The sequence below is a fragment of the Schistocerca nitens genome, chromosome 5, assembly GCF_023898315.1.
Source record: "Schistocerca nitens isolate TAMUIC-IGC-003100 chromosome 5, iqSchNite1.1, whole genome shotgun sequence".
Taxonomy (NCBI): domain Eukaryota; kingdom Metazoa; phylum Arthropoda; class Insecta; order Orthoptera; family Acrididae; genus Schistocerca; species Schistocerca nitens.
The window spans coordinates 448,954,180-448,978,788 of NC_064618.1; the positions used below are offsets into that span (position 1 = coordinate 448,954,180).

General features: G+C 43.7%; 1 protein-coding gene and 1 non-coding gene across 2 annotated transcripts in view; both read left to right on the plus strand.

The window, feature by feature from the left end:
- Nucleotides 1–8,832: 8,832 nt before the first annotated feature.
- The window catches only part of LOC126259584 (peptide transporter family 1-like), a 422,849-nt gene continuing 407,072 nt past the window's right edge, over nt 8,833–24,609 (plus strand). The window contains exon 1 of the mRNA XM_049956492.1: nt 8,833–9,009. Coding sequence (XP_049812449.1) covers nt 8,850–9,009 — 160 coding nt within the window. The 5' untranslated portion in view covers nt 8,833–8,849. The remainder of the gene's footprint in view (nt 9,010–24,609) is intronic.
- Trnas-gga (transfer RNA serine (anticodon GGA)) lies at nt 11,314–11,395 on the plus strand. Its single transcript is given in 2 exon segments — nt 11,314–11,351; nt 11,361–11,395. It is a non-coding gene; the product is annotated as a tRNA-Ser (tRNA).

Below are 24,609 nucleotides of genomic sequence, written 5' to 3' on the forward strand. Positions count from 1 at the left end.
GCTGTTTACATATCTCTGTATTTGAATACGCAGGTCTATACCAGTTTCTTTAGTGCTTCAGTGTATGTAGCGCGGCCATTGCGGGGTACGGCGATGTAAGGGGGGGGGGGGGGGAATGTTTTGTTGTTCGTTTTTCAGCACTGATAACTCGCAGGCGGGCGCAACTTGTACCGAACATTTGCCATGCTATAAATTTTGACACGAAAGCAACATTGATCCGTGTATCCATATTACAGATACGGTCGTCTTCAAATGTGGTACATATTTGTAGCAAGGAATATGAAATTAAATTAAGTCTGTCGTAATATATCGCAACAAGTGGAAGAAATATGAAATTCATAACATTTAGTAAACGTGTGTGATCCTATCTCATATAGCATAATGGCCTTAAATATGAGTACAGTTACTGTTATCAATCAGTTAATCATTCGCTCACAGGGACAAAAATACAACACTTTGTCAGACAATTACAGTGTCATAACTACAGGTCACTGTGGATAGCAACAGTCTGAAACAGAGAACAGTCCACACGAAGTGTTCCGAATGGTGCCTACTTTTAACGATCCGTAATTGGATGACGGCGGCAAACTTATCGCGCGCTTAGTCTAGACAGTCGTACTGGAGCTCACAACATACAATTTATGTAGATTACTAATTACTAATAATATGTGAGTTCAAATATGTGTGAATTCTTATGGGACTTAACTGCTAAGGTCATCGCTACCTAAGCTTACACACTACTTAACCTAAATTATCCTAAGAACAAACGCACCCATGCCCGAGGGAGGACTCGAACCTCCGCCGGGAAATTACTAATAAGATCAGTACATACGCAGCCCGAGGTACGGCCTCATAATGGCAGTATTGGGTCTTGGGCAAAACACTTTTGCGACCATTGATCTAGTGAATAACATAGAGGCTGTTCGCGTACGATGCCGTTGTCTGTGGGAAAGTTGCAACGCTAGAAGACGGTAGTGAAGTACAGGAAGACCTGGAGGAGGTTTGGTGCTGGTAGAGGCAGCTGACCCTGAGCGTGAATAAAAGTAATGTATTGTGCATAAATAGGCGAAGAGATCCATTAATAGTAGATTACACTATTTGTGATGAATCGCTGGAAGCGGTAACAACCGCAAAATAGCTACGAGTAACGGTACAGAACGACAGAAAACTTCAAGCTGTAGGCTGAAGTTTCTTGGAAAAATCCTCAGGCAATGTAATTCATCCGTGAAAGAAGGGCTTGAGAAACACCCGTTCGACGGATTTTTGAATACAGTTCATCAATCTGGATTTCTTACCGGACAGCATAAACTAAAGATAAAAGATTCAAAGAAGAGCGACACGTTTCGTGACGGATTTGGTTTATAAGCGGGAGAGCGTTACAGAGAAGACTCTAGAGGCAGATGTTGCAAGAGAGGCACTGTGCTTCGAGTAGAAGTTTAGCTACTGTTAAAATTCCGAAAGCGTACGCTCGAAAAAGAGGCATGCACATAAAGAGTGTACCGTAAAGAACGCAACTTTTGACTGCATACAGATATTTTGATGAAATATATTTACATACGCTGCCAGAAAAAATTAGTACACCTGGAAAAACGATGTCGATGTTGATCAGATGATGAGATATGCCACCTGGGGGATAGCCAAAAAAGGCAGCGTGGTGACATAGCTAGACGAGCGCCACCTATGTCTATTCTTTAATAGTGGATGCTCACAGCTAGAAGGGCCAGAGTGGTGCTAACATGTGAAGCAAACAGGCACCAAGCCACGGAGGCGCACTCATGCTTCCCATAGCCATGTGAGCTACTTTAAAAGCGGAAAATTGTGGCCTTCCGAATGGCAGGTAGATCCTTTCGGAGAACTACCACACAATTTGGACGTGCTGCGTCAGTTGTGTAATGATGCTGGTATCAATGGTCACGTGAACGTTCTCACAGCCGTAGACGAGGTTTCGGCACGTCCACGCAGCACAGACGCCCGCCTGGATCGTCATATTGTAAGGGCAGCATTGGCAGATCGTACAGATACCAGAGCACAGATAAGAGAGCTTATGAACTAGACATGTCAACACGAACTGTGGCGAACCTGTTATTAGCAATGGAACTACGGGCATGCACACCTCTAGCCTGTCTTCCACTCACGCCACTGCATCGACGCCCACTGCCTGACTGGTGGCTTCAGTTATCACCTGGAAGATGGAATAGGGTGCCGAGGTCTTCAGCGACGAAAGCAGATTCTGCCTGCTTGCATATGATGGTCGTTCGCGTATACGGCGTAGACCTGGTGAGCCCTGACTTATAGAGTGCATTCATCCAATACACACTGGCCCCACCTCAGGTCTTATGGTCAGGGACGCGGTAAGCTACAACTTCCGTTCACTTTTGGTGTTTCTGGAGGGGACGCTAACCAGCGCTCGATACGTGTAGAATGTTGTTAAACCCGTTCTTTTGCCATTCTTTCAACAGGAAGGTGATGTGTTGTTCCAACAGGATAACGCTCGCCCACGCACTACCCCTGAAACTTAGCGTGCTCGCAACACCTGCAGCATGATCTGTGGACTTGTCTCCAATCGAGCGTGTGTTGGATATGATGGGACGAGAAGCGACTCGTGCGATTCTTCAACCAACAACTCCCACCGAACCACATGAATAGGTCGAGCAGGCATGGTATAACGTATGCCAAGACAGTATTCACCATCTGTACGATCGAATGGATGCCGGAGTCAGCACATGCATTGCTGTCCATGGAGGCTACACCACGTACTAATATAGATGTTTCAGCATGGGTCGGTTACCTGGACCTTAGAACCGCTCGTGCTATTGATCTGCAAATGTAATCATTTCACGTAATCCATACGTATTGTTGCAACAATAAATCTTGAGTGAATTGGAACCATCTAAAACGGTGTACTATTTTTTTCCGGCAGTACATTATTCCAGTTTACGCTACCCGTGATTATGTGTGAGAAACAATATTATTCTAATGTTGTCCACGACTCTGCAGACACGCACTCGTACTTTCTATGAATTTTTCTATAACTTTTCGATATACTCGTACTTGCATTTCTAGTCCTGAAATTACTGGCTGAATCTCGGCCTGCAGTTCTGGAAGCCATCGTCGTTTGTTTGCGTACACACCAATTTTCGTACAGCCCCCCCCGCCCCCCCCGAAAAAAAATCACATCGTGTCAGATTAAAAGATCTGGGAGACAACTTGCCGTCACCGTTGTGAGAAATCACTCGACCAGAGAACCTCTCTCGTAATAAGTCCATCGTTGTAATCGATGTGTGGCAGGTTGCACCGTCTTGTTGAAACGTAACATATTCAGCATTTAAACGAGCCAGTTCGGATCACAAAAACTGTTAATATTGTGCTAGCGTTCGCCATCCACTGCGTTTCCGGCGCCATCTTCGAAGAATTACGGTCCAATTATGCCCTCAGCCCAAATCCCACTTCAGATAATCACTCGTTGTGAATCTAGTGGCGCCTCCACAATTATTCGAAGGTTTTCTATGCCATTCAACAGAAAATGTGCCTAATCAGTGAACATTATTTTCTGGATGAAACTGTTGTCTTATCTCTGTGTCGCAGGTATCCAGTGGGCGCTTTTCTTTACCGTTTGGCTTCACTTTTTGTGTCATTGGATTTTTTAGGCCCAAAGGTGCAGATCTCCTTTCAGAATTCGCTACCTGCTCCGAGAGTATGCAACACATTTTGTTTCGGGCTAATTTCGGTTGCAAAAAAACAGGAATATTCCGCCTCAGCCCCTATAGCTTCACGAAGTCCCGATAAGCGGCGTCGCCTTACGTAACGTTAAAAATGCCGCTTGTAACAGAAGTGCGTTCCAAGCAAAGAGCTGTCATTGAGTTTCGTTTGGTGGGAAACCAGAGCATCACAGATATTCGCGGGCGCTTGCAGGACATCTACGAAGAACTGGCAGTGAACAAAAGTACGGTGAGTCGTTGGACGAGGCCAGGGCCGGCGCAAGCCCAAGTGCCGCCCCGTGCGAGCTGTTAAATTGCCGCCCCCCCCGTTTTCTTTTTTTTTTTTCTTTTTCTTTTTTTTTTTTTACAAAACGTTTGTGGAATTTTATTTAAAGAATTCTGTAGGAAATGTAAGCAATCAATTGCAATTTTTGTTTTTACTTTTCAGATCTACCTAGGTTTCATCCACTGAGTGGCCAGTCTCAAAGCTTTTAATACGTGCTTACATCTAAACCATCACCGAGCGAGGTGGCGCAGTGGTTAGACACTGGACTCGCATTCGGGAGGACGACGGTTCAATCCCGCGTCCGGCCATCCTGATTTAGGTTTTCTGTGATTTCCCTAAATCGCTCCAGGCAAATGCCGGGATGGTTCCTTTCAAAGGGCACGGCCGACTTCCTTCCCCATCCTTCCCTAATCCGATGAGACCGATGACCTCGCTGTCTGGTCTCCTTCCCCAAACCAACCAACCAACCATCTAAACCATGTTGACAGTTACGTTCAACATGACGGTATAGATGTAAACATAGCTCAAAGCATTGAGAATAGCCACACTGTGCCCGAAATCTATGTAGATCTGGAAAATAAAAATAAAAATTGCGACTGATTGGTGACATTCTCTACTGATTTGTACAAAACAGTCGCTGGGCACCAGCTCAAAAATTGAGTCAAATCTGATTGAAGAAATCTAGCCAATTTTAATAAACCTTGTGAATTTAGAAAAATGTTCGAATGTGTGTGAAATATTATGGGACTTAACTGCTAAGGTCGTCAGTCCCTAACCTTACACACTATTTAACCCAACAGGCGGTCAGCGCACCACTCATATGGTAAGAATACTGGCGTGTACGCCAGACTGCTTCCCCCTCTCTGTTCCTCCGGCGTAAACACGACGGTGCTGCCACAGTGGCGAGGAAGAAATTAGTCCTACTCCCTCCCCTTGTTCAACAGGGGCGGCCGGCAGGTAGTCGAGGCGCCATGCCACAGTTCCCGAAGCTGCTCCCTCCAAGGTTTGGTTTCGAATCCCCTCTTGGCCATGAATGTTGAGTGTATAAAAAAAGGGGGGGGGGACGGTTGATTTGCCGCCCCTCGGGAAGTGCCGCCCCGTGCGGCCGCACGTTTCGCACGTGCCTTGCGCCGGCCCTGGGCGAGGCCGTCTGTCATCATCGCAACAAGGTCGCGCAAACCCGTCCGATTTCCCGCGTGTCTGCTGGCCGCACACAGCTGTGACTCCTGCAGTGCTGGAACGTGCGGACACTCTCATTGGAGGTGATCGACGGATCACAGCCAAACATCTCGCTGCTCTACTGGACGTCTCTGTTGGTAGTGCTCACACACTCGTACACCAGTTGACGTGTGTTCCCGCTGGATTCCTCGCCGCCTAACCGAAGACCATAAAGAGCAATGAAGGACCATCTGTACAGAATTGCTTCCGCGTTACGAGGCTGACCGTGACAGTTTGCTGTCAAGCATCTTCACAGGTGATGAAACATGGGTTCATCACTTCGTACCGCGAACAAAACGGCAGTCCATGGAGCGATAGAAACAAAACGGAAATCCATGGAGTGACGGCGCACCACCTTTCCTCTGTAGAAAAAGTTCAAAGCCGCACCCTTAGTTGGTAAAGTCATGGCGACCGTCTTATGCAGGTGTTAATCTGTTTGATGTCCTCCCTCTTGGTGAAACGATCAACTCTGAAGTGTATTGTACTACCCACAGGAAACGGAAGAAACGGCTTCAATGTTTTTTTCGTCACAAAAATCAAACGAACTTCTCCTTCTCCATGACAACGCAAGGCTTCACACAACTCTGTGCACCCGAGAGGAGCTCACAAAACTTCACTGGACTGTTCTTCCACATCGTCCCTGCAGCTCGGATGTCGTACCTTCCGATTTCCATCTCTTTGGCCCAATGAAGGATGCACTCTGGGGGACGATGGGGGCGTTATTGATTCAGCAAGACCTTAGCTCAGACGTCGACCAGTAGAGTGTTACCACGCGGGTGCACAGGCCTTCCCAGTAAGATGGCTTAAGACCGTCACACTGAACGCTTTGTAGCAAGAAGAGTGTGGAATAATATGGCGCATTGGAATCCTGAATAAAATCAACTTCTTATTGAATTGCATCATTACGTCCCTCGTTGTTCTGGTAATACCCGATCGCTGTGCAGTTAGGAGACTAGATTTCCCTACACTTACTGCGACATTATCAGTCACGGTGACAATGTTTGTCGCAGAAGGACTAACAAGTTGTCGTCCCGAGGATTTAACGTCCGCAACCGAACTGTTTTTTTTTTTCTTCTTCTTCTTCAAATTCGGCACTCAGTCTCATCACAGTCGACCTATTAAGTGTATTAAGTTGACCAAACATTCCACAGAGTTTGCGAACAGTCTCTGCATAACATTCACCACATTTGTAATAAGTTTTGGCTATGGCAACACGCTGTTCCGTCGTGAAACGGCCCATTAATAACCAGAAAGAAGACAGAGGACAACAGTGCAACGACCAGTGCTACCAACTTACTGTAACAGAAATAGAGGGCATTTCAAAAGTTGTATTGATTGTGCGAGAACCTTTATTACTTGTTCTCACACACCCCGCGAAATGATCGCAACGAGAGGTTTAGCGACATATTTCTTCCTGTGTACCATTCGCGAATAGAACAAGTAACGGACGATCTGATAGAGGTATCAGAAGTAGCTTCTACCTCGCACCACAAGATGACTTGTAAAATACAGTGTGGTCCATTGATCGTGACCGGGCCAAATATCTCACGAAATAAGCGTCAAACGAAAAAACTACAAAGAACGAAACTTGTCTAGCTTGAAAGGGGAAACCAGATGGCGCTATGGTTGGCCAACGAGATGCCGCTGCCATAGGTCAAACGGATATTAATTGCGTGTTTTTAAAATAGGAACCCCCATTTTTTATTATATATTCTTGTAGTACGTAAAGAAATATGAATGTTTTAGTTGGACCACTTTTTTCGCTTTGTGATAGATGGCGCTGTAATAGTCACAAACATATGGCTCACAGTTTTAGACGAACAGTTGGTAACAGGTAGGTTTTTTAAATTAAAATACAGAACGTAGGTACGTTCGAACATTTTATTTCGGTTGTTCCAATGTGATACATGTACCTTTGTGAACTTATCATTTCTGAGAACGCATGCTGTTACAGCGTGATTACCTGTAAATACCAAATTAATGCAATAAATGTTAAAAAATGATGTCCGTCAACATCAATGCATTTAGCAATACGTGTAACGACATTCCTCTCAATAGCGAGTAGTTAGCCTTCCGTAATGTTCGCACAGGCATTGACAATGCGCTGACGCATGTTGTCAGGCGTTGTCGGTGGATCACGATAGCAAATATCCTTCAACTTTCCCCACAGAAAGAAATCCGGGGACGTCAGATCCGGTGAACGTGCGGCCAATCCACCTGTCATGAAATATGCTATTCAATACCTCTTCAACCGCACGCGAGCTATGTGCCGGACGTCCATCATGTTGGAAGTACATCGCCATTCTGTCATGCAGTGAAACATCTTGTAGTAACATCGGTAGAACATTACGTAGGAAATCAGCATACATTGCACCATTGAGATTGCCATCGATAAAATGGGGGCCAATTATCCTTCCTCCCGTAATGCCGCACCATACATTAACCCGCCAAGGTCGCTGATGTTCCACTTGTCGCAGCCATCGTGGATTTTCCGTTGCCCAGTAGTGCATATAATGCCGGTTTACGCTACCGCTGTTGGTGAATGACGCTTCGTCGCCAAATAGAACGCGTACAAAAAATCTGTCATCGTTCCATAATTTCTCTTGCGCCCAGTGGCAGAACTGTACACGACGTTCAAAGTCGTCGCCTTGCAATTCCTGGTGCGGGTGCAATCGATGTTGATCTAGCATTCTCAACACCGACGTTTTTAAGATTCCCGATTCTCGCGCATTTTGTCTGCTACTGATGTGCGAATTAACCGCGACAGCAGCTAAAACGCCTACTTGGGCATCATCATTTGTTGCAGGTGGTGGTTGACGTTTCACATGTGGCTGAACCCTTCCTGTTTCCTTAGATAACGTAACTATCCGGCGAACGATCCGGACACTTGGATGATGTCGTACGGGATACCGAGCAGCATACATAGCACACGCCCGTTGGGCATTTTGATCACGATAGCCATACATCAACACGATATCGACCTTTTCCGCAATTGGTAAATGGCCCATTTTGACACGGGTAATGTATCACGAAACAAATACCGTTCGCACTGGCGGTATGTTACGTGATACCACGTACTTATAAGTTTGTGACTATTACAGCGCCATCTATCACAAAGCGAAAAATGTGGTCCAATTAAAACATTCATATTTCTTTAGGTACTACACGAATATGTAATAAAAAATGGGGGTTCCTATTAAAAAAACGCAGTTGTTATCCGTTTGACGTATGGCAGCGCCATCTAGCGGGCCAACCATAGCACCATCTGGTTTCCCCCTTCAAGCTAGACGAGTTTCGTTCTTTGTAGTTTTTTAGTTTGATGCTTATTTCGTGAGATATTTGGCCGGGTCACTATCAATGGACCACCCTGTATAGATGTAGATGCAGGAGACGGAGATGAAAATTGTAGAAGTGCTGGGAGTTATACGTAAAGCGCTGATACAAAGTCTCGCGACACAAGGTGTATTAGTGTCACTGCTGCGAGACCGCGTCGACTCAACGGTACAGGCAGCTAATCAGGGTACTGCGACGGAGCCACGCAGCGATAAGCGTTCTTGTGGGATTAGCGAGGTGACTCTGAAGAATAAAAGCTGCCGCTGCGAGTACAGAGGCAGTGCTTAGGCGGCCAGATGGGCGAATCGACAGACATGGCGGGCACACCAGCCGCTCACGATATTCCGGAGGTGGGAGCTCCACCGGCCGAAGACACCGCAGGCCACGGGCAGCCAGCGCAGGAGAGCGGGCAGCGCCACGCAGTAGCTGCCGAGGGTGAGACGTCGTCAGCTGGGAACTCCACGGGGAAGGCTGGTGAGTGACGACTTCAGTTCCACTACATGTTCTGTACTTATTGGGAACATTACTTTGTCAAACTCTCGATATACTGAAGCGATTCTCGCAACATCAATAATACTGTCAGTTGGCAACGCCATAATAAATGCGTGCGTCGCTGTTATTTTAGTTATGGATAGTAAACAACAGAAAACAATAAAAAAGAGGAATGACTTTTTGTATGTTAATTTCTGAGTAAAATTATAGCTACGGACCCGAAAGGTTTCGTATAATACTTTCGGATGAGCCCTGCATTCTATGAGAGATCGATAACTTTGATACGACATAAAATAAAGAACCAGGATACGATAATGAGAGAGAACCTTTGAAGTAACGATCTCTGTCCTGAAACGATATATTCAGACAATTAACGTAAAACTTTTATTTTTACAGTTATGATAATGCTGTGAGGCTGACATGTACTTCGGAGACCTCTTAGTAATCATAGCAAATATACCGGGTGATCAAAAAGTCAGTATAAATTTGAAAACTTAATAAACCACGGAATAATGTAGACAGAGAGGTAAAAATTGACACACATGCTTGGAATGACATGGGATTTTATTAGAACCGAAAAAACACCCCATATTGCTAGACGCGTGAAAGATCTCTTTCGCGCGTCGTTTGGTGATGATCGTGTGCTCAGCCGCCACTTTCGTCATGCTTGGCCTCCCAGGTCCCCAGACCTCAGTCCGTGCGATTATTGGCTTTGCGGTTAGCTGAAGTCGCAAGTGTATCGTGATCGACCGACATCTCTAGGGATGCTGTAAGACAACATCCGATGCCAAAGCCTCACCATAACTCCGGACATGCTTTACAGTGCTGTTCACAACATTATTCCTCGACTACAGCTATTGCTGAGGAATGATGGTGGACATATTGAGCATTTCCTGTAAAGAACATAATCTTTGCTTTGTCTTACTTTTTTATGCTAATTATTGCTATTCTGATCAGATGAAGCGCCATCTGTGGGACATTTATTGAACGTTTGTATTTTTTTGGTTGTAATAAAACCCCATGTCATTTCAAGCATGTATGTCAATTTGTACCTCTCTATCTACATTATTCCGTGATTTATTCAGTTTTCAAATTTATACTGACTTTTTGATCACCCGGTATTTGTACTTTCTGAAGTACAAGTCTTTTTTCCACACTCCACACTGCATCCTACATTGACCAACATAAAGTGATAAACGCAACGATTACCCCTGCCCCGTGGTATTAAAATTGTTTTGAGTTAAAAGACTACTTGGAAAACTGAATCTGAGGAATGATAAGTACCATGTGGCTGGTTGTTGAAGCTCTATTAACAACTGAACGCCGAATATTGTTAAACCGTCAATCCTCGATCTCACACGCTCAGTAGGTATTGAAAATAGTGAAAATATTTTCGAATCATCAATATTGTACGTCAGTATTCCTAGTACCAATAAGAAGTCAATAAGCGCCCTTAGATGGTCAATATATTGGAAGGTCTACACCGAAACGCTGAAAGAATGCTCTTATTTGTGGAAATTACTATTGCGCAGACAAAATGGTGTTTTCTGCTATGTCTGCCGCAGAACTTCGAAGGAAGTACAGAGTGGTAAGTATGCCTAACGCAAGGTGGACGTCGAAGAATTTTCGCAATTGTTCACGTGGCAGAAACGAGGATTAAAGTAAATGACAGTGTAGAAGTCGAAGAGTGGCTTGAAATATGGCTGATATTTCTAATGGGTGGTGCAACTGATAAGGGAACGACGTGGCATCGGACGATCAGAATCGCAGGAAAACGTGCTTGGTTAAAATACAAATCGCTCATCCCAAAGAACAGTGATACGAGCAATGTAAAACTGGTAATCTTACCACGAAAGAAATTTGAATGATCGCCTGTTCTTATCTAAGAGAGAACTTTGCTAACATGAAGAAACAAAATGTCGATATAAAAGGACTAAAAACACACCGAAGACAACAAAATATTATCAGACTGTTGATGTGCCCTTCTATAGTCAACATAAGCTACACAAGAGAAGAACCGTTGGTTTTGGAACATTGCAATGTAAAAACCACAAGTAAAGTCACACGATCGTTATTTCCTCATCAGACATCATTCCGCACAGAAGTAAAAGCCTATGTTACAGTATGCTTGGCAAAAGGCAGCTTATGACTTTGACATACCAATATCATCGTTCGGACATGTAATTAGTGTAGAGTTTGATAATGCAGAACTGATGCTGCTTATGGAAAAAGTTATTTTAGTCAGATGTGCATATTGGTACGTTCCACTTAGCTTTGACCACGCCGGCCCGGGTGGCCGAGCGGTTCTAGGCGCTAGTCTGGAACCGCGCGACCACTACGGTCGCAGGTTCGAATCCTGCCTCGGGCATGGATGTGTGTGATGTCCTTAGGTTAGTTAGGTTTAAGTAGTTCTAAGTTCTAGGGGACTGATGACCTCAGAAGTTAAGTCCCATAGTGCTCAGAGGCATTTGAACCATTTGATTTTGCTTTGACCATATCATTCCAGTCCCACACCTGCACTATGAAGACTGAATAGCTGTGCAATCTTCTCGGGTCAGTAGAAAAGTTTGTTGCTAAAATGGCAAAATTATGTTAAGCAGAGAGAAATATAGCATAAGTCGCGACATTCAAATATATGTGTTTTGGTCCTATTATATCGATACTTTCTTCTTCCCGTTGCCAAAGTTCCTCTCTTATCCCTCGAATACGAGATCATTCAGATATCCCTCATGACACGACGCATGCGAATGGCTGATACGAATGTTTTTGGGGCAAGCGACTTGTATTCTGAGCACATTTGCACGTTGTTGTGAGCGTTCTAGATCACGCACTTTTCTTCTTTAAACTTAAATGTTTGTAGGGACGTTCGACCACACGAATCTGCATATGAGGTACGAAGGTGTGCTGAAAAGTGACGCATCTGATTTTTTTTAATGTGAAAACTCTGGAAGCGATTCAGATACAACAAACTTTATTAACATTCTGAATCCTCGTTCTTCATATGTACATATTTATTTCTCAACATAGTCACCTTGGTGACGAACACATCCTCCCAGCAAGAGAACAGTTTCTTAATACCGCCACTGTAGAATGTTTGACTGTTGTCGGAACCACAACCTCACCTCTGTTAGCACCACTTCATAACTATCAAAGTGACATCCTCGAAGGTGTTCTTTAAGTTCTGGAAACAGCTGAAAATCGGTTGGGGCCAAGTCGGGTCTTTATGGAAGGTTGTGCAGGTGTGTGTGGTCTGGCCTTTGTGATGCTGAAGGGGAGGGTGCTTCATGTGCGTACGAAAATTTCTAATTCGCACTGACAGTTTCTGATGCACCGACGTTGTTACGTTACACACCGCCATGTTACACTCTTCAATTCTAAGCCCTCTAGAGGTAGCGAAGCGAGAAGCTCCATCGAGTGATATTTATGATATGACAGTGAGAACAGAACAAAAATTTGGCAAGCATTATCAGGCCACCCCTCGTAGTTATAGGAGCGCTTTAGACTTGAAATGCGATCTGTATGGAAGTCCTGTGTAGCAGGTAAAGGGGGTGAATTTCAGTTTTGCAGCGGATACAATACCTATAAAGAATTTTACGAGCGGTTATGATACAAAAATTAAATCTACTGGCATCCATAAAAAATCACTTGTTTTTCCGATAAAACATTGTCCCTGGTGTTTCGTTTTAGTCGCCAAAGTCCAGAAGTTACCGGCACTGAAGGGCTCTACGAACAAAATTTCTTTCATATCTCTCAAATTTAATTTAGGGTTTTCGTTGTAGAGTCATCCGTATGATTGAAAGTACTCTATACAGTAAAAAAAATTAACGTGTGTTACACACTTTTTTTTCTTTAGTCAGTTCGGCTAGTGCATGAGGAATCCACTTATAAAATTGGACTCGCATTCGGGAGGACAAGGGTTCAATTCCTCGGTTTTCAGAGAGTTCCCTAAATCGCTCCAGACAAATGCAGGGATGGTTCCTTTGAAAGAGCACGGACGATTTCCTTCACCATCCTTGAAACAGTCCGAGTTTGTGGTCTGTCTCTAATGGCCTCGACTAGATGGTAAACCTAAAGACGGAAACGTTACACTGCTGCTAAATCATAGTAAACTTACTACTCCACATTTTATTCAAAGGAAGTAATAATGTGTAGGTTATGCATTAGTTAATTACAGTTTATTGTTAGATCTCCAATGGTACCTTACATACCACATTAAGTACAATATGTCCTGTTTGATACCCTATTGAAATCGTAAATTTTACGAGGATTTAGTAATCTAGAGTTAATCTTCCTTCTTTCCTACTTACATGGAGGTGACAAAAGTAATGGGATGCCTGCCAATATCGTGTCGGATTTTAATCTGCCCTGCGTAGTGCAGCAGTTCGACGTGGCATGGACTTGACTACGAAAGTGTTGACGATGCAGGTTTTTGTGCATGAACTAACCTCTCAATTACGTCCCATAAATGTACGATTAAGTTCATGCGGTCGATCTGGGTAGCCAAATCATTCGTTGGAATTGTTCAGAACATTCTTCAACCAATCGCAAACAGTTGTGGATCGGTGACATGGCGCATAGTTGTTTGTCAATATGACGTCCATGAATGGCTGCAAATGGTGTCCACGTAGCCGAACATAACCACTTCCAGTCAATGATCGATTAAATTGGACCAGTGGACCTAGTTCATTCCATGTAAACATAGCACATATCATCTTGGAGCCACCACTAGCTTGCACAGAGCCTCGTTGACAACTTGGGTCCATGGCTTCGTGGGGTCTCCGTCACACCCGAACCCTACCGTCAGCTCTTACCAGCTGAAATCGGGACTCATCTGACTGGGCCATAGTTTTCCTTTCGTCAAGGATCCAACCGATTTTGTCACGAGCCCAGGAGCGGCGTTGCAGGCGATGTCGTGCTGTTAGCAAGGGCAGTCGTGTCGGTCGTCCGCTGCCATAGCCCATTTGTCACCAAATTTCGTCCCACTGTGCTAACGGATATGTTCGTCGTACATCCCACATTGATTCCTGCGGTTATTTCGCGCAGTGTTGCTTGTCTGTTAGCACTGACAACTCTCTAGGGAAACGCAGCTGCTATCGCCCATTAAGTGAGGGCCGTCGGCCAATGCGTTGTCAGTGGTGAGAGGTGAAGCCTGAAATTTGTATTCTCGGCACATGCTTGACACTGCGGATCTCGGAATACTGATTTCCTTAACGATTCTAGAATGGAATTTCCTATGCGTCTAGCTCCGACTACCATCCCGCGTTCAATGTCTGTTAACTCCACCGTGCGGCCATAATCACGGCGGAAACGTTTTCACATGAATCACCTGAGTACAAATGACAGCTCCACGACTACACTGTCTTTTTATACCTTTTGTAAGCGAGACTACCACTATCTGTATGCGTGCATATCGCTATTCCACGAGTTTTGTCACGACAGTATATATTGTGAAGGCAGCAGTAGCAAAATAATTCTGAATGTTTCCAGCGTTAACAAACGTCTGTGAACGGGCGCTGTATTACATTTATTGGAAATACACATTTATTTTCTCCAGGATAGCAAAATACAAAATTTTACTTATTCCGTGTATACAGTATAGCAGAAAGAATTCACGATTTAATTTGTAGGTCGTATGGGGGTATATAGGATGCGAAATTAAATACACAACCTCGTGCATCAGCAGCAACTCTAATTCAAGCGAGCACTGAGTCGAACGGTTTTTGGATGACAGATGTGGGTACACCATTCCTGGCTGCTATAACTCTTTTAGAGGGTTCGTCAGTGTTAATAGCTGGCGAGTGGGGCTGCGCCAGTTTCTGGGCAACCAATGCACAACTGTTTGCAGTGAATGAGAGACCAGAGCATATGCTTGCAGGACAACAGTCGAATAACTGCATTGAAGTTGGCCAGGGCAGAACGGTCAACATTCGATTTTGTGTTATTTTGGTGAAAGATAACATCACGGAAATCTCGAAATAGAGGATAGCCACCGTCATTAACACGTCAGAAATGTAGCGTATGCTTTCCAAATTAATAGCTACGCGAACCAGAGGTGAAGAGGCTGTATGCTCAATGACACCCTATGCTGAGACCGTATGACTATAAAGAAAACAATATGGAAGAGTTTGTTCTCCTAGGAGCTTCCACACACCGGTACTTCGATCGTTTGAAAATACGAACTGGTGCCACTCCACTATCCAGAGTTGTCGTTGGGCGCAATGTTGGCCGAGCCCCTCTCCGTGCTGCCACACTGGGTCCCGTGCTGACAGTCCGTGGTGCTTCAGTCGTCGCCTCACTGTCTTGCTACAAACAAGCCCATTTTCTGACTCAAGGTACCTTACGTTGTTGCCCAACACTGCGCGACCAGGCGAACAGAACGTTTGTCCTCTTGGGCACTTGCCGCGTGGGGCCGCTATATTCTGCAAAGCGTTCACTATGGCCCTCCTGACCAATCGATTCGTTATTCGCAGCTCAGTCGTGAACTAACAACCAAAACGAGCGACAAACAGCAGTCTCGCCAGGCCACGCTGCGGCCTCAGTGGAATTTCGAGCCGTGCTGGTAGCCGCTTTTCCTTTTCACGCGAGACAGAACACGATTTCTTACTAACATTCAGCTGCGGTCTCTGAATGAGTAACCCGCTGGTAATCTTGCCTTTATGCAGAATGTAGGTATCTTTATCCCACCTTCTTTGTGTGATCGCACTGAAATACTACTCATTTGTATATCCAAGCATGCAGTACACTTCACTCCAATTTGATATTTCTTGAATGTTGTCATCTGGTGAATGCAGTTTTGATGGACTGCAGTCTACATTACAACTCGTATTTGAAATCAACGCACTTTATATACACTACTGGCCAGTAAAATTGCTACAACAAGAAGAAATGCAGATGATAAACGGTTATTCATTAGACAAATATATTATACTAGAACTCACATGTGATTACATTTTCACGCAATTTGGGTCCATAGATCCTGAGAAATCAGTACCCTGAGACAACCACCTCTGGCCGTAATAAAGGCCTCGATACGTCTGGGCATTGAGTCAAATAGAGCTTGGATGGCGTGTACAGTTACAGCTGACCATGCAGCTTCAACACGATACCACAGTTCATCAAGAGTAGTGACTGGCGTATTGTGACAAGCCAGTTGCTCGGCCACCGTTGACCAGACGTTTTCAATTGGGGAGAGATCTGGAGAACGTTATTCTCTATCCAGAAAGGCTCGTACAGGACTGCAACATGCGGTCGTACATTATCCTGCTGAAATGTGGGGTTTCGCAGCGATCGAATGAAGGGTAGAGCCACGGGTCGTAACACATCTGAAATGTAACGTACACTGTTCAAAGTACCGTCAATGCGAACAAGAGGTGACCGAGACGTGTAACCAATGGCACCCCATACCATCACGCCGGGTGATACGCCAGTATGGCGATGACGAATACACGCTTCCAATGTGCGTTCACCGCGATGTCGCCAAACACGGATGCGACCATCATGATGCTGTAAACAGAACCTCGATTCATCCGAAAAAATGACGTTTTCCCATTCGCGCACCCAGATTCGTCGTTGAGTACACAATCGCAGGCGCTCCTGTCTGTGATGCAGCGTCAAGGGTAACCGCAGCCATGGTCTCCGAGCTGATAGTCCATGCTGCTGCAAACGTCGTCGAACTGCTCGTGCAGACGGTTGATGTCTTGAAAACGTCCCCATCTGTTGACTCAGGGATCGAGACGTGGCTGCACGATCCGTTACAGCCATGCGGATAAGATGCCTGTCATCTCGACTGCTAGTGATACGATGCCGTTGGGATGCAGCACGGCGTTCCGTATTACCCTCCTGAACCCACCGATCCCATATTCTGCTAACAGTCATTGGATCTCGACCAACGCGAGCAGCAATGTCGCGATACGATAAACCGACCTTTATCAAAGTCCGAAACGTGATGGTACGCATTTATCCTCCTTACACGAGGCATCACAACAACGTTTCACCAGGCAACGCCGGTCAACTGTTGTTTGTGTATGAGAAATCGGTTGAAAACTTTCCTCATGTCAGCACGTTGTAGGTGTCGCCACCGGCGCCAACCTTGTGTGAATGCTCTGAAAAGCTAATCATTTGCATATCACAGCATCGTCTTCCTGTCGGTTAAATTTCGCGTCCGTAGCAAGTCATCTTCGTGGTGTAGCAATTTTAATGGTCAGTAGTGTATAATGAACATACGGCCCATGTAATAAGTAGACAGTGGAACTGAATGTTGTAGGGAGTGCTGAAAGTAATGCCTCTGATTTCTTAAGTGGCATCTTTTAAAGCTTTTTAAATAAAATAAACGTCAACAGCATTCCACATCTTTATTCTTCATGTTTACTTATTTATTTCTCATCATAGTCACCCTAGCAACGAACACATTAATCCCAACGAGAGACCAGTTTGTCGACGTCACTGTAGTAATTTTGACACTTTTGACGCAGCCACAGCCTCACCTCCACTTGCACCGCTTCATCGGTATCGAACTGAAGTCCTCGGAGATGTTCTTTAAGTTATAGAAACAAATGAAAATCGGATGGGGCCAAGTCGGGACTGTATGGAGGGTGATCGATAACAGCGAACCCGAGGCGTCGGATTGTTGCAGATGTCGCATCGCACGTGTGTGGTCTGGCACTGTCGTGCTGAAGGAGAGGATGCTCCATGTGTGGATGAACTCTTCGATTTCGAAACTCGATTACAGCACACGTTTCTCATGCACCGACACAGTTACGTTACACACCGCCATGTTTCATGCTAAAATTCGGATCCCTCTATCGGCAGAGGGCTGCAAAGTTGTAGACATGAAGAATAAAGGTGTAGAATGTTAATAATGTTTGTTTCATTTAAAAAGCCTTGAGAATCTTCGTATGAGAAATTTGGAGGCACTGCTTTTCGGCGCCTCCTTGTAGGTATAGTAGCTATGCAGAGATGAAGAGGCTTGCACGAGATAGACTACAGACTACTGTGGCGAACTGCTTCAAACCTCTCTTCGGACTGAAAGCCACAGTAACAAACAGTGTAGATTCGGCAGGAATAGTAACTGAGGCGACTACTAGAACACAGTAGAATCATTACTGAGGAATACGGTGAGTTATCCGAGGATGAAGAAGGTTGTCGGAGCGCGAGTAGAGATATCCGTTTAGTGGCAGGTTGCGGCGAGGCCTTGGGTGGGCGTGGCCACGGCTTGTTGTCCAGCGGCCGGCGGCACCTGCAGTGAGCGGGCACCCCGCCAAGTGAAAGTTGCTGTAGGCTGCACGGTAAGTTATCCTATCTGTCGCGAAACGTTGCGACCTGCTCTACTCAGCAAGCCGGTTCTCTCGCTGATGAGCCGCGCGATCAGAAGAAAGCCACATGTCGTAAGCTCGCTTGTAAAAGCGTTTCGCATTTCGGCTGTGTTTCATTGGGGAAATGTATAGAAAAAAATAAAAAATAAAACTCGCCGTCGACGGGAGTAACAAAAAAGTCTATGTTTCTCTGTTACTTGTCGATTTATTTGCAGTTCAGTCTTTTAACTTGTAGTGTCCGTCATATAGGTGTCGTAATTTCAGTACTGTATACAGGATGACTTACAACTCCTGTGTTTCACACATTTTTTCGTGTAACCAAACGCTGCACAAGACATCACCGTTATAATAAAAAAGATTGAAAACACCACAGTATAATAAGGAAAAATTAACATCAGGTCCATAATCCGCCTGCAGCCGGTATCCACCCGTCAGCTGATCGTGATGTTATTTTCAATGCAATGACGCCTTGTGCAGCCTAGCTATCTATGGTATACGCTATCGAAGGTTTCGGACAGTATGACGCCGAAAAATTCGGCATGCACGACGTCGAAGTTCGTGTTCGCATTTTATGTAGAAATCGCTAACCCGCGTGTGCACGTGCCTCAAAAAAGCCGAAGAAGAGTTTACGGCGATGGCAACTGTATGTACGAGTAGTACTCGCAGTACTCAATGAAGGAAGAACACAGCTTAGGCAGCTCATGAGACGCAATAGATCGCGAAATCGCTATGACGCCTTCTCCTGTGGGTAATAACATCTGCAAATGAATTGTAATCTATGCAGCTGAGTGAAGGGAAGCATTAGCTCACTCAGAGAGGTTACTGTTACGTCCTGCATGCACAATAATGCCTTGCTTCGTTCTTCTTACCAAGAGAGGCACTACAATAACGTATTTACTTGCCATTACCAGGCAGCGACATTCAATTAAAATGTCCTCTCCTGTACAGGAATTACGTAATGTGTGTACGAGTACAGGTTGTGGCGCAGGAACGACGACATATGGAAGTCTGGGTCTGGCCGTCAGTCGAATACGAACAGCCAAACCGTTTAAGGCGACCACTCACGTAATGTGGGAAATCCCGGTTCGAGTCCCGTGTCTCGTTCCATTATACAACTGATGGGTGTTTCATGTACTCGTATAATGTTTGTGTTGCCTCGTTATAAAGGGCGTAATTACTTCATTGGGGTAGAAGCACTGCACTTCTTCAGAAAGTCATCGACTTTATTCTATTATACGCGTGAACAAATACCTATGCATTAGGACTTCACCTCTTTTCCTTTATACTGGAGCATTCTGTCCCAGAATTAAATTAAAAATAGTTCCCGTCACCTGTTTCTGGACAAAGATATTTGGATAGCGGTCATTTTTCTCTACGCTCAGTTTTCGAAAGGAAAGGGGAACGTAATGGATAGTAACCGCAAAATGTACTTTCTATCATGAGCAGTACAGAAGCTTAGTGACTATGAACAGGCGGGAAGCGAGAGAAGTGCGTCTTGAGGTCTCTCTGAATTCAGAATCTTTCAGAACATAGCCGTGCTGTCCCCATCATCACTGCAGGGTAACAAAGTGAGTCTCTGAAAGCTTGAGATAATAAAAGTGACCGAAATGCGCTCGTGTATTGAAGCTAATTGTTTGGCCTCATACCAAGAGTAAAAAGCATGGGCTGAAAACAGCTAACTCGTGTAAGTAGTGCACTGTTTATTAAGGAAAAAAAATTGTTCCACTCTTCTGTATTCTCAAATTACATTGCCTTGGAGATTTATTGCGAGGATTATGGTTATTCATTTCAAATCCGTAAATTAAGGCGCTTTCCGAGTGAAACGTAAAGTGCATGAAGTGTGTGTTTGTTGTGATCTCTAAGCAGTCCGGTCAACGTTTCCTTTCCGGTATCCCCAAACTCCCCTCGGATGCCCCATCTCCCCTTACTCCGAAGAACACGCACAGAAATACCGATCACACCTGTCCTACATTAACTTGTGGCTCAAGTCATATGAAACCTAGAGGATAAAAAATTTTAGATTATTGTGCTTTTACTTGAATGTCTTGAATACCTATCAAGATTTCGTTAAACCTCAAATGTTATAAGGGTCGTAACATTGTTGTTGTTATTGTGGTCTTCAGTCCTGAGACTGGTTTGATGCAGCTCTCCATGCTACTCTATCCTGTGCAAGCTTCTTCATCTCCCAGTACCTACTGCAACCTACATCATTCTGAATCTGCTTGGTGCATTCATCTCTTGGTCTACCTCTACGATTTTTACCCTCCACGCTGCCCTCCAATGCTAAATTGGTGATCCCTTGCTGTCCTCAGAACATGTCCTACCAATCGATCCCTTCTTCTAGTCAAGTTGTGCCACAAACTTCTCTTCTCCTCAATCCTATTCAATACCTCCTCATTAGTTATGTGATCTACCAATCTAATCTTCAGCATTCTTCTGTAGCACCACATTTCGAAAGCTTCTATTCTCTTCTTGTCCAAACTATTTATCGTCCATCTTTCACTTCCATACATGGCTACACTCCATACAAATACTTTCAGAAATGACTTCCTGACACTTAAATCTGTACTCGATGTTAACAAATTTCTCTTCTTCAGAAACGCTTTCCTTGCCATTGCCAGTCTACATTTTATATCCTCTCTACTTCGACCATCATCAGTTATTTTGCTCCCCAAATAGCAAAACTCCTTTACTACTTTAAGTGTCTCATTTCATAATCTAATACCCTCAGCATCTCCCGACTTAATTCGACTACATTCCATTATCCTCGTTTCGCTTTTGTTGATATTCATCTTATATCCTCCTTTCAAGACGCTATCCATTTCGTTCAACTGCTCTTCCAAGTCGTTCGCTGTGTCTGACAGAACTACAATGTCATCGGCGAACCTCAAGGTCTTTACCTCTTCTCCATGAATTTTAATACCTACTCCGAATTTTTCTTTTGTTTCCTTCACTGCTTGCTGAATATACAGATTGAATAACATCGGGGAGAGGCTACAACCCTGTCTCACTCCCTTCCCAACCACTGCTTCCCTTTAATGCCCCTCAACTCTTATAACTGTCATCTGCTTTTCGTGCAAATTGTAAATAGCCTTTCGCTCCCTGTATTTTACCCCTGCCACCTTCAGAATTTGAAAGAGAGTATTCCAGTCAACATTGTCAAAAGCTTTCTCTAAGTCTACAAATGCTAAAAACGTAGGTTTGCCTTTCCTTAATCTAGCTTCCAAGATAAGTCGTAGGGTCAGTATTGCCTCACGTGATCCAATATTTCTACGGAATCCAAACTGATCTTCCCCGAGATCGGTTTCTACTAGTTTTTCCATTCGTCTGTAAAGAATTCGCGTTAGTATTTTGCAGCTGTGACTTATTAAACTGATAGTTCAGTAATTTTCACATCTGTCAACACCTGCTTTCTTTGGGATTGGAATTATTATATTCTTCTTGAAGTCTGAGGGTATTTCGCCTGTCTCATACATCTTGCTCACCAGATGGTAGAGTTTTGTCAGGACTGGCTCTCCCAAGGCTGTCAGTAGTTCTAATGGAATGTTATCTACTCGCGGGGCCTTGTTTCGACTCAGGTCTTTCAGTGCTCTGTCAAACTCTTCACTCAGTATCATATCTCCCATTTCATCTTCATCTAACTACTCTTCCATTTCCATAATATTGTCCTCAAGAACATCGCCCCTGTATAGACCCTCTATATACTCCTTCCACCTTTCTGCTTTCCCTTCTTTGCTTAGAACTGGGTTTCCATCTTTGCTCTTGATATTCATGCAAGTGGTTCTCTTTTCTCCAAAGGTCTCTTTAATTTTCCTGTAGGCAGTATCTATCTTACCCATCATGAGATAAGCCTCTATATCCTTACATTTGTCCTATAGCCATCCCTGCTTAGCCATTTTGCACTTCCTGTCGATCTCATTTTTGAGACGTTTGTATTCCTTTTTGCCTGCTTCATTTACTGCATTTTTATATTTTCTCCTTTCATCAATTAAATTCAATATTTCTTCTGTTACCCAAGGATTTCTACTAGCCCTAGTCTTTTTACCTACTTGATCCTCTGCTGCCTTCACTACTTCATCCCTCAAAGCTACCCATTCTTCTTCTGCTGTATTTCTTTCCCCCATTCCTGTCAATCGTTCCCTTATGCTCTCACTGAAACTCTGTACAACCTCTGGTTTAGTCAGTTTATCCAGGTCCCATCTCCTTAAATTCCCACATATTCGCACAAAATTTAATTGAAAGTAACTGATTTATGATAAAACTAAAAAAATGCATCACACTGTGCTGTCTATAAGAATATTTATTTCAACAGGTCGCAAATACGAGTATATATTATTGTCATGCATTTTTTGAAGTTTGTACATGCACTGCATTTTCGCCTAAGCAAAATGTTTGATTGATGATGGCAAGACATATTTTTTACTAGCGCAGATTACCGTGTTCTGTATAGCAGATACTACTCCTTTTAGATTACTCTTGATAGCCAGAAAGGCAGACAAAGCGGATAATAAGCTTATGTAGATCCGATATCCAGAATTCCACGTCACTGGAAAAAATTTGTATCTTTATTTTCATGCTATACTGTCCTGCTAAATTAATTCCTTTGAGTCTACAAGTGTCACATGAAGAGTAACTGTGTGAAGATCGAATGGATTCAGAGGGTTTATGTCCTTTCTGACCATTAGGGTACAGTTGCGTCGAACTACAGAAATTTTCTAAGTCGTATTGTGAGGTAACCTAGGAATAAAAAATGAATCACCGGTACACTGACGCAGAAAAGGAAACAACGTGTTGCCTTGTAAAGTGGAATACATCTCTTGTTTAAAGTGATGATGGAAAATGAAACCATTATCCAAGAACTGTGCTTCATAGATTTTAAAAAATGGCTGTGATGCTTAGAGATGAGCACATAACGAGATATTCATATTACAAAATTGTTTTACATCTCTTTAATTTTGAATTTGTTATTTATTGCCAGGAGGAAGATGACATACATCCATTTTATGTTAACTCTGCACTTTAGTTGACGTACGTTATTTACAAGCTTTTTCTCTTTCAGCAGTAACCATACAACAATGTAATGTCTGCTTGGAAACAGAGTGCATCCAGAATTAAATAAAAACTGCAGAATACGTAGTATGAATAGCTATCAAGAAAACCACGAAGAGATTTAATTATGAATAATATCTCTGTTTACCATAGATCTATTACTAAATTTTTAGGAATAATCTCTGAGATCAGTATCGAAAACATTTATCGGGCGTGAGGAGGATTTGTAATCGGCGAGCAATCGCATGTACACATATTCAAGTACAATGTATCTAGTGCGAGGTGTGTGTTTCGTGCAGAACAATGTAGCGGTGCTACCGCTATTAAACGATCACGTTATGTTGATATACCATGTGTCTGAAGATCTCATAAGTTCTCGTTAGTAATTCGTTCTTCTCCATGTGTTAACGTCTTCCACAATGTCCATTGCAAACGAGCGCTACACTTCAAAGCTGACTGGAATTCCAGAACGCTTTCCTTCTTCTGGTAAGTCCAATATCTGTCTTCGTCTAAAGGGAGTTATTGTTTTAATTTAGGTTGTAACGGGACTCAAAGTCGCAGTTTTTTTTTAAATTTAAGTACGTTACCATTCGTAGAAAATTAATCTGTCAGCACGGGAGAAAAAAATGAATCAACTCTGAACAGAACTTAACGTTTTTCCTTCTCGGATTTATCTGAGAGGGAATAACGAACGAAACCACTTCGAAACAGGCTACTTCTCCCGGATTTGTCATTCGCTGGCGCCCTAACACAGAATTCACAGCTTACATCAAAGCAAAACACAATCCGCTCCGTTTCCTTATAAATCCCAGATTTTATCGTTACTATACCAGCTGCCTCAAAAGATGGACAGAACGCTTGTGAAGATATAGTTTATTAACTAGATTAAGTTTCACAATGAATTTCATGTTCAGGATTACAAGCTACATACTAAGACTTTAATAAAAACCTAATTGCCCTTAAACTAGCTACTGTAACCGGTCGAATAGATAATAGCGATACAGATACTGAAATGTAGACATCGCTTCAGGGCATGAAAAGTTTCTTTTTAAATTCTTAATTTATTGACACCTTCTGGTTATTATTTTAGTTGTAAAAGAATCCAAAAGATGTTAGTCGATTGGAGCCGTCGCTATGCTCTTGCACGGAAAACTGTCATTGTCAATTGCCTATCAGTTTCTGCGACACTACAAGGTACACGTCCATATATTCACATTGTGTC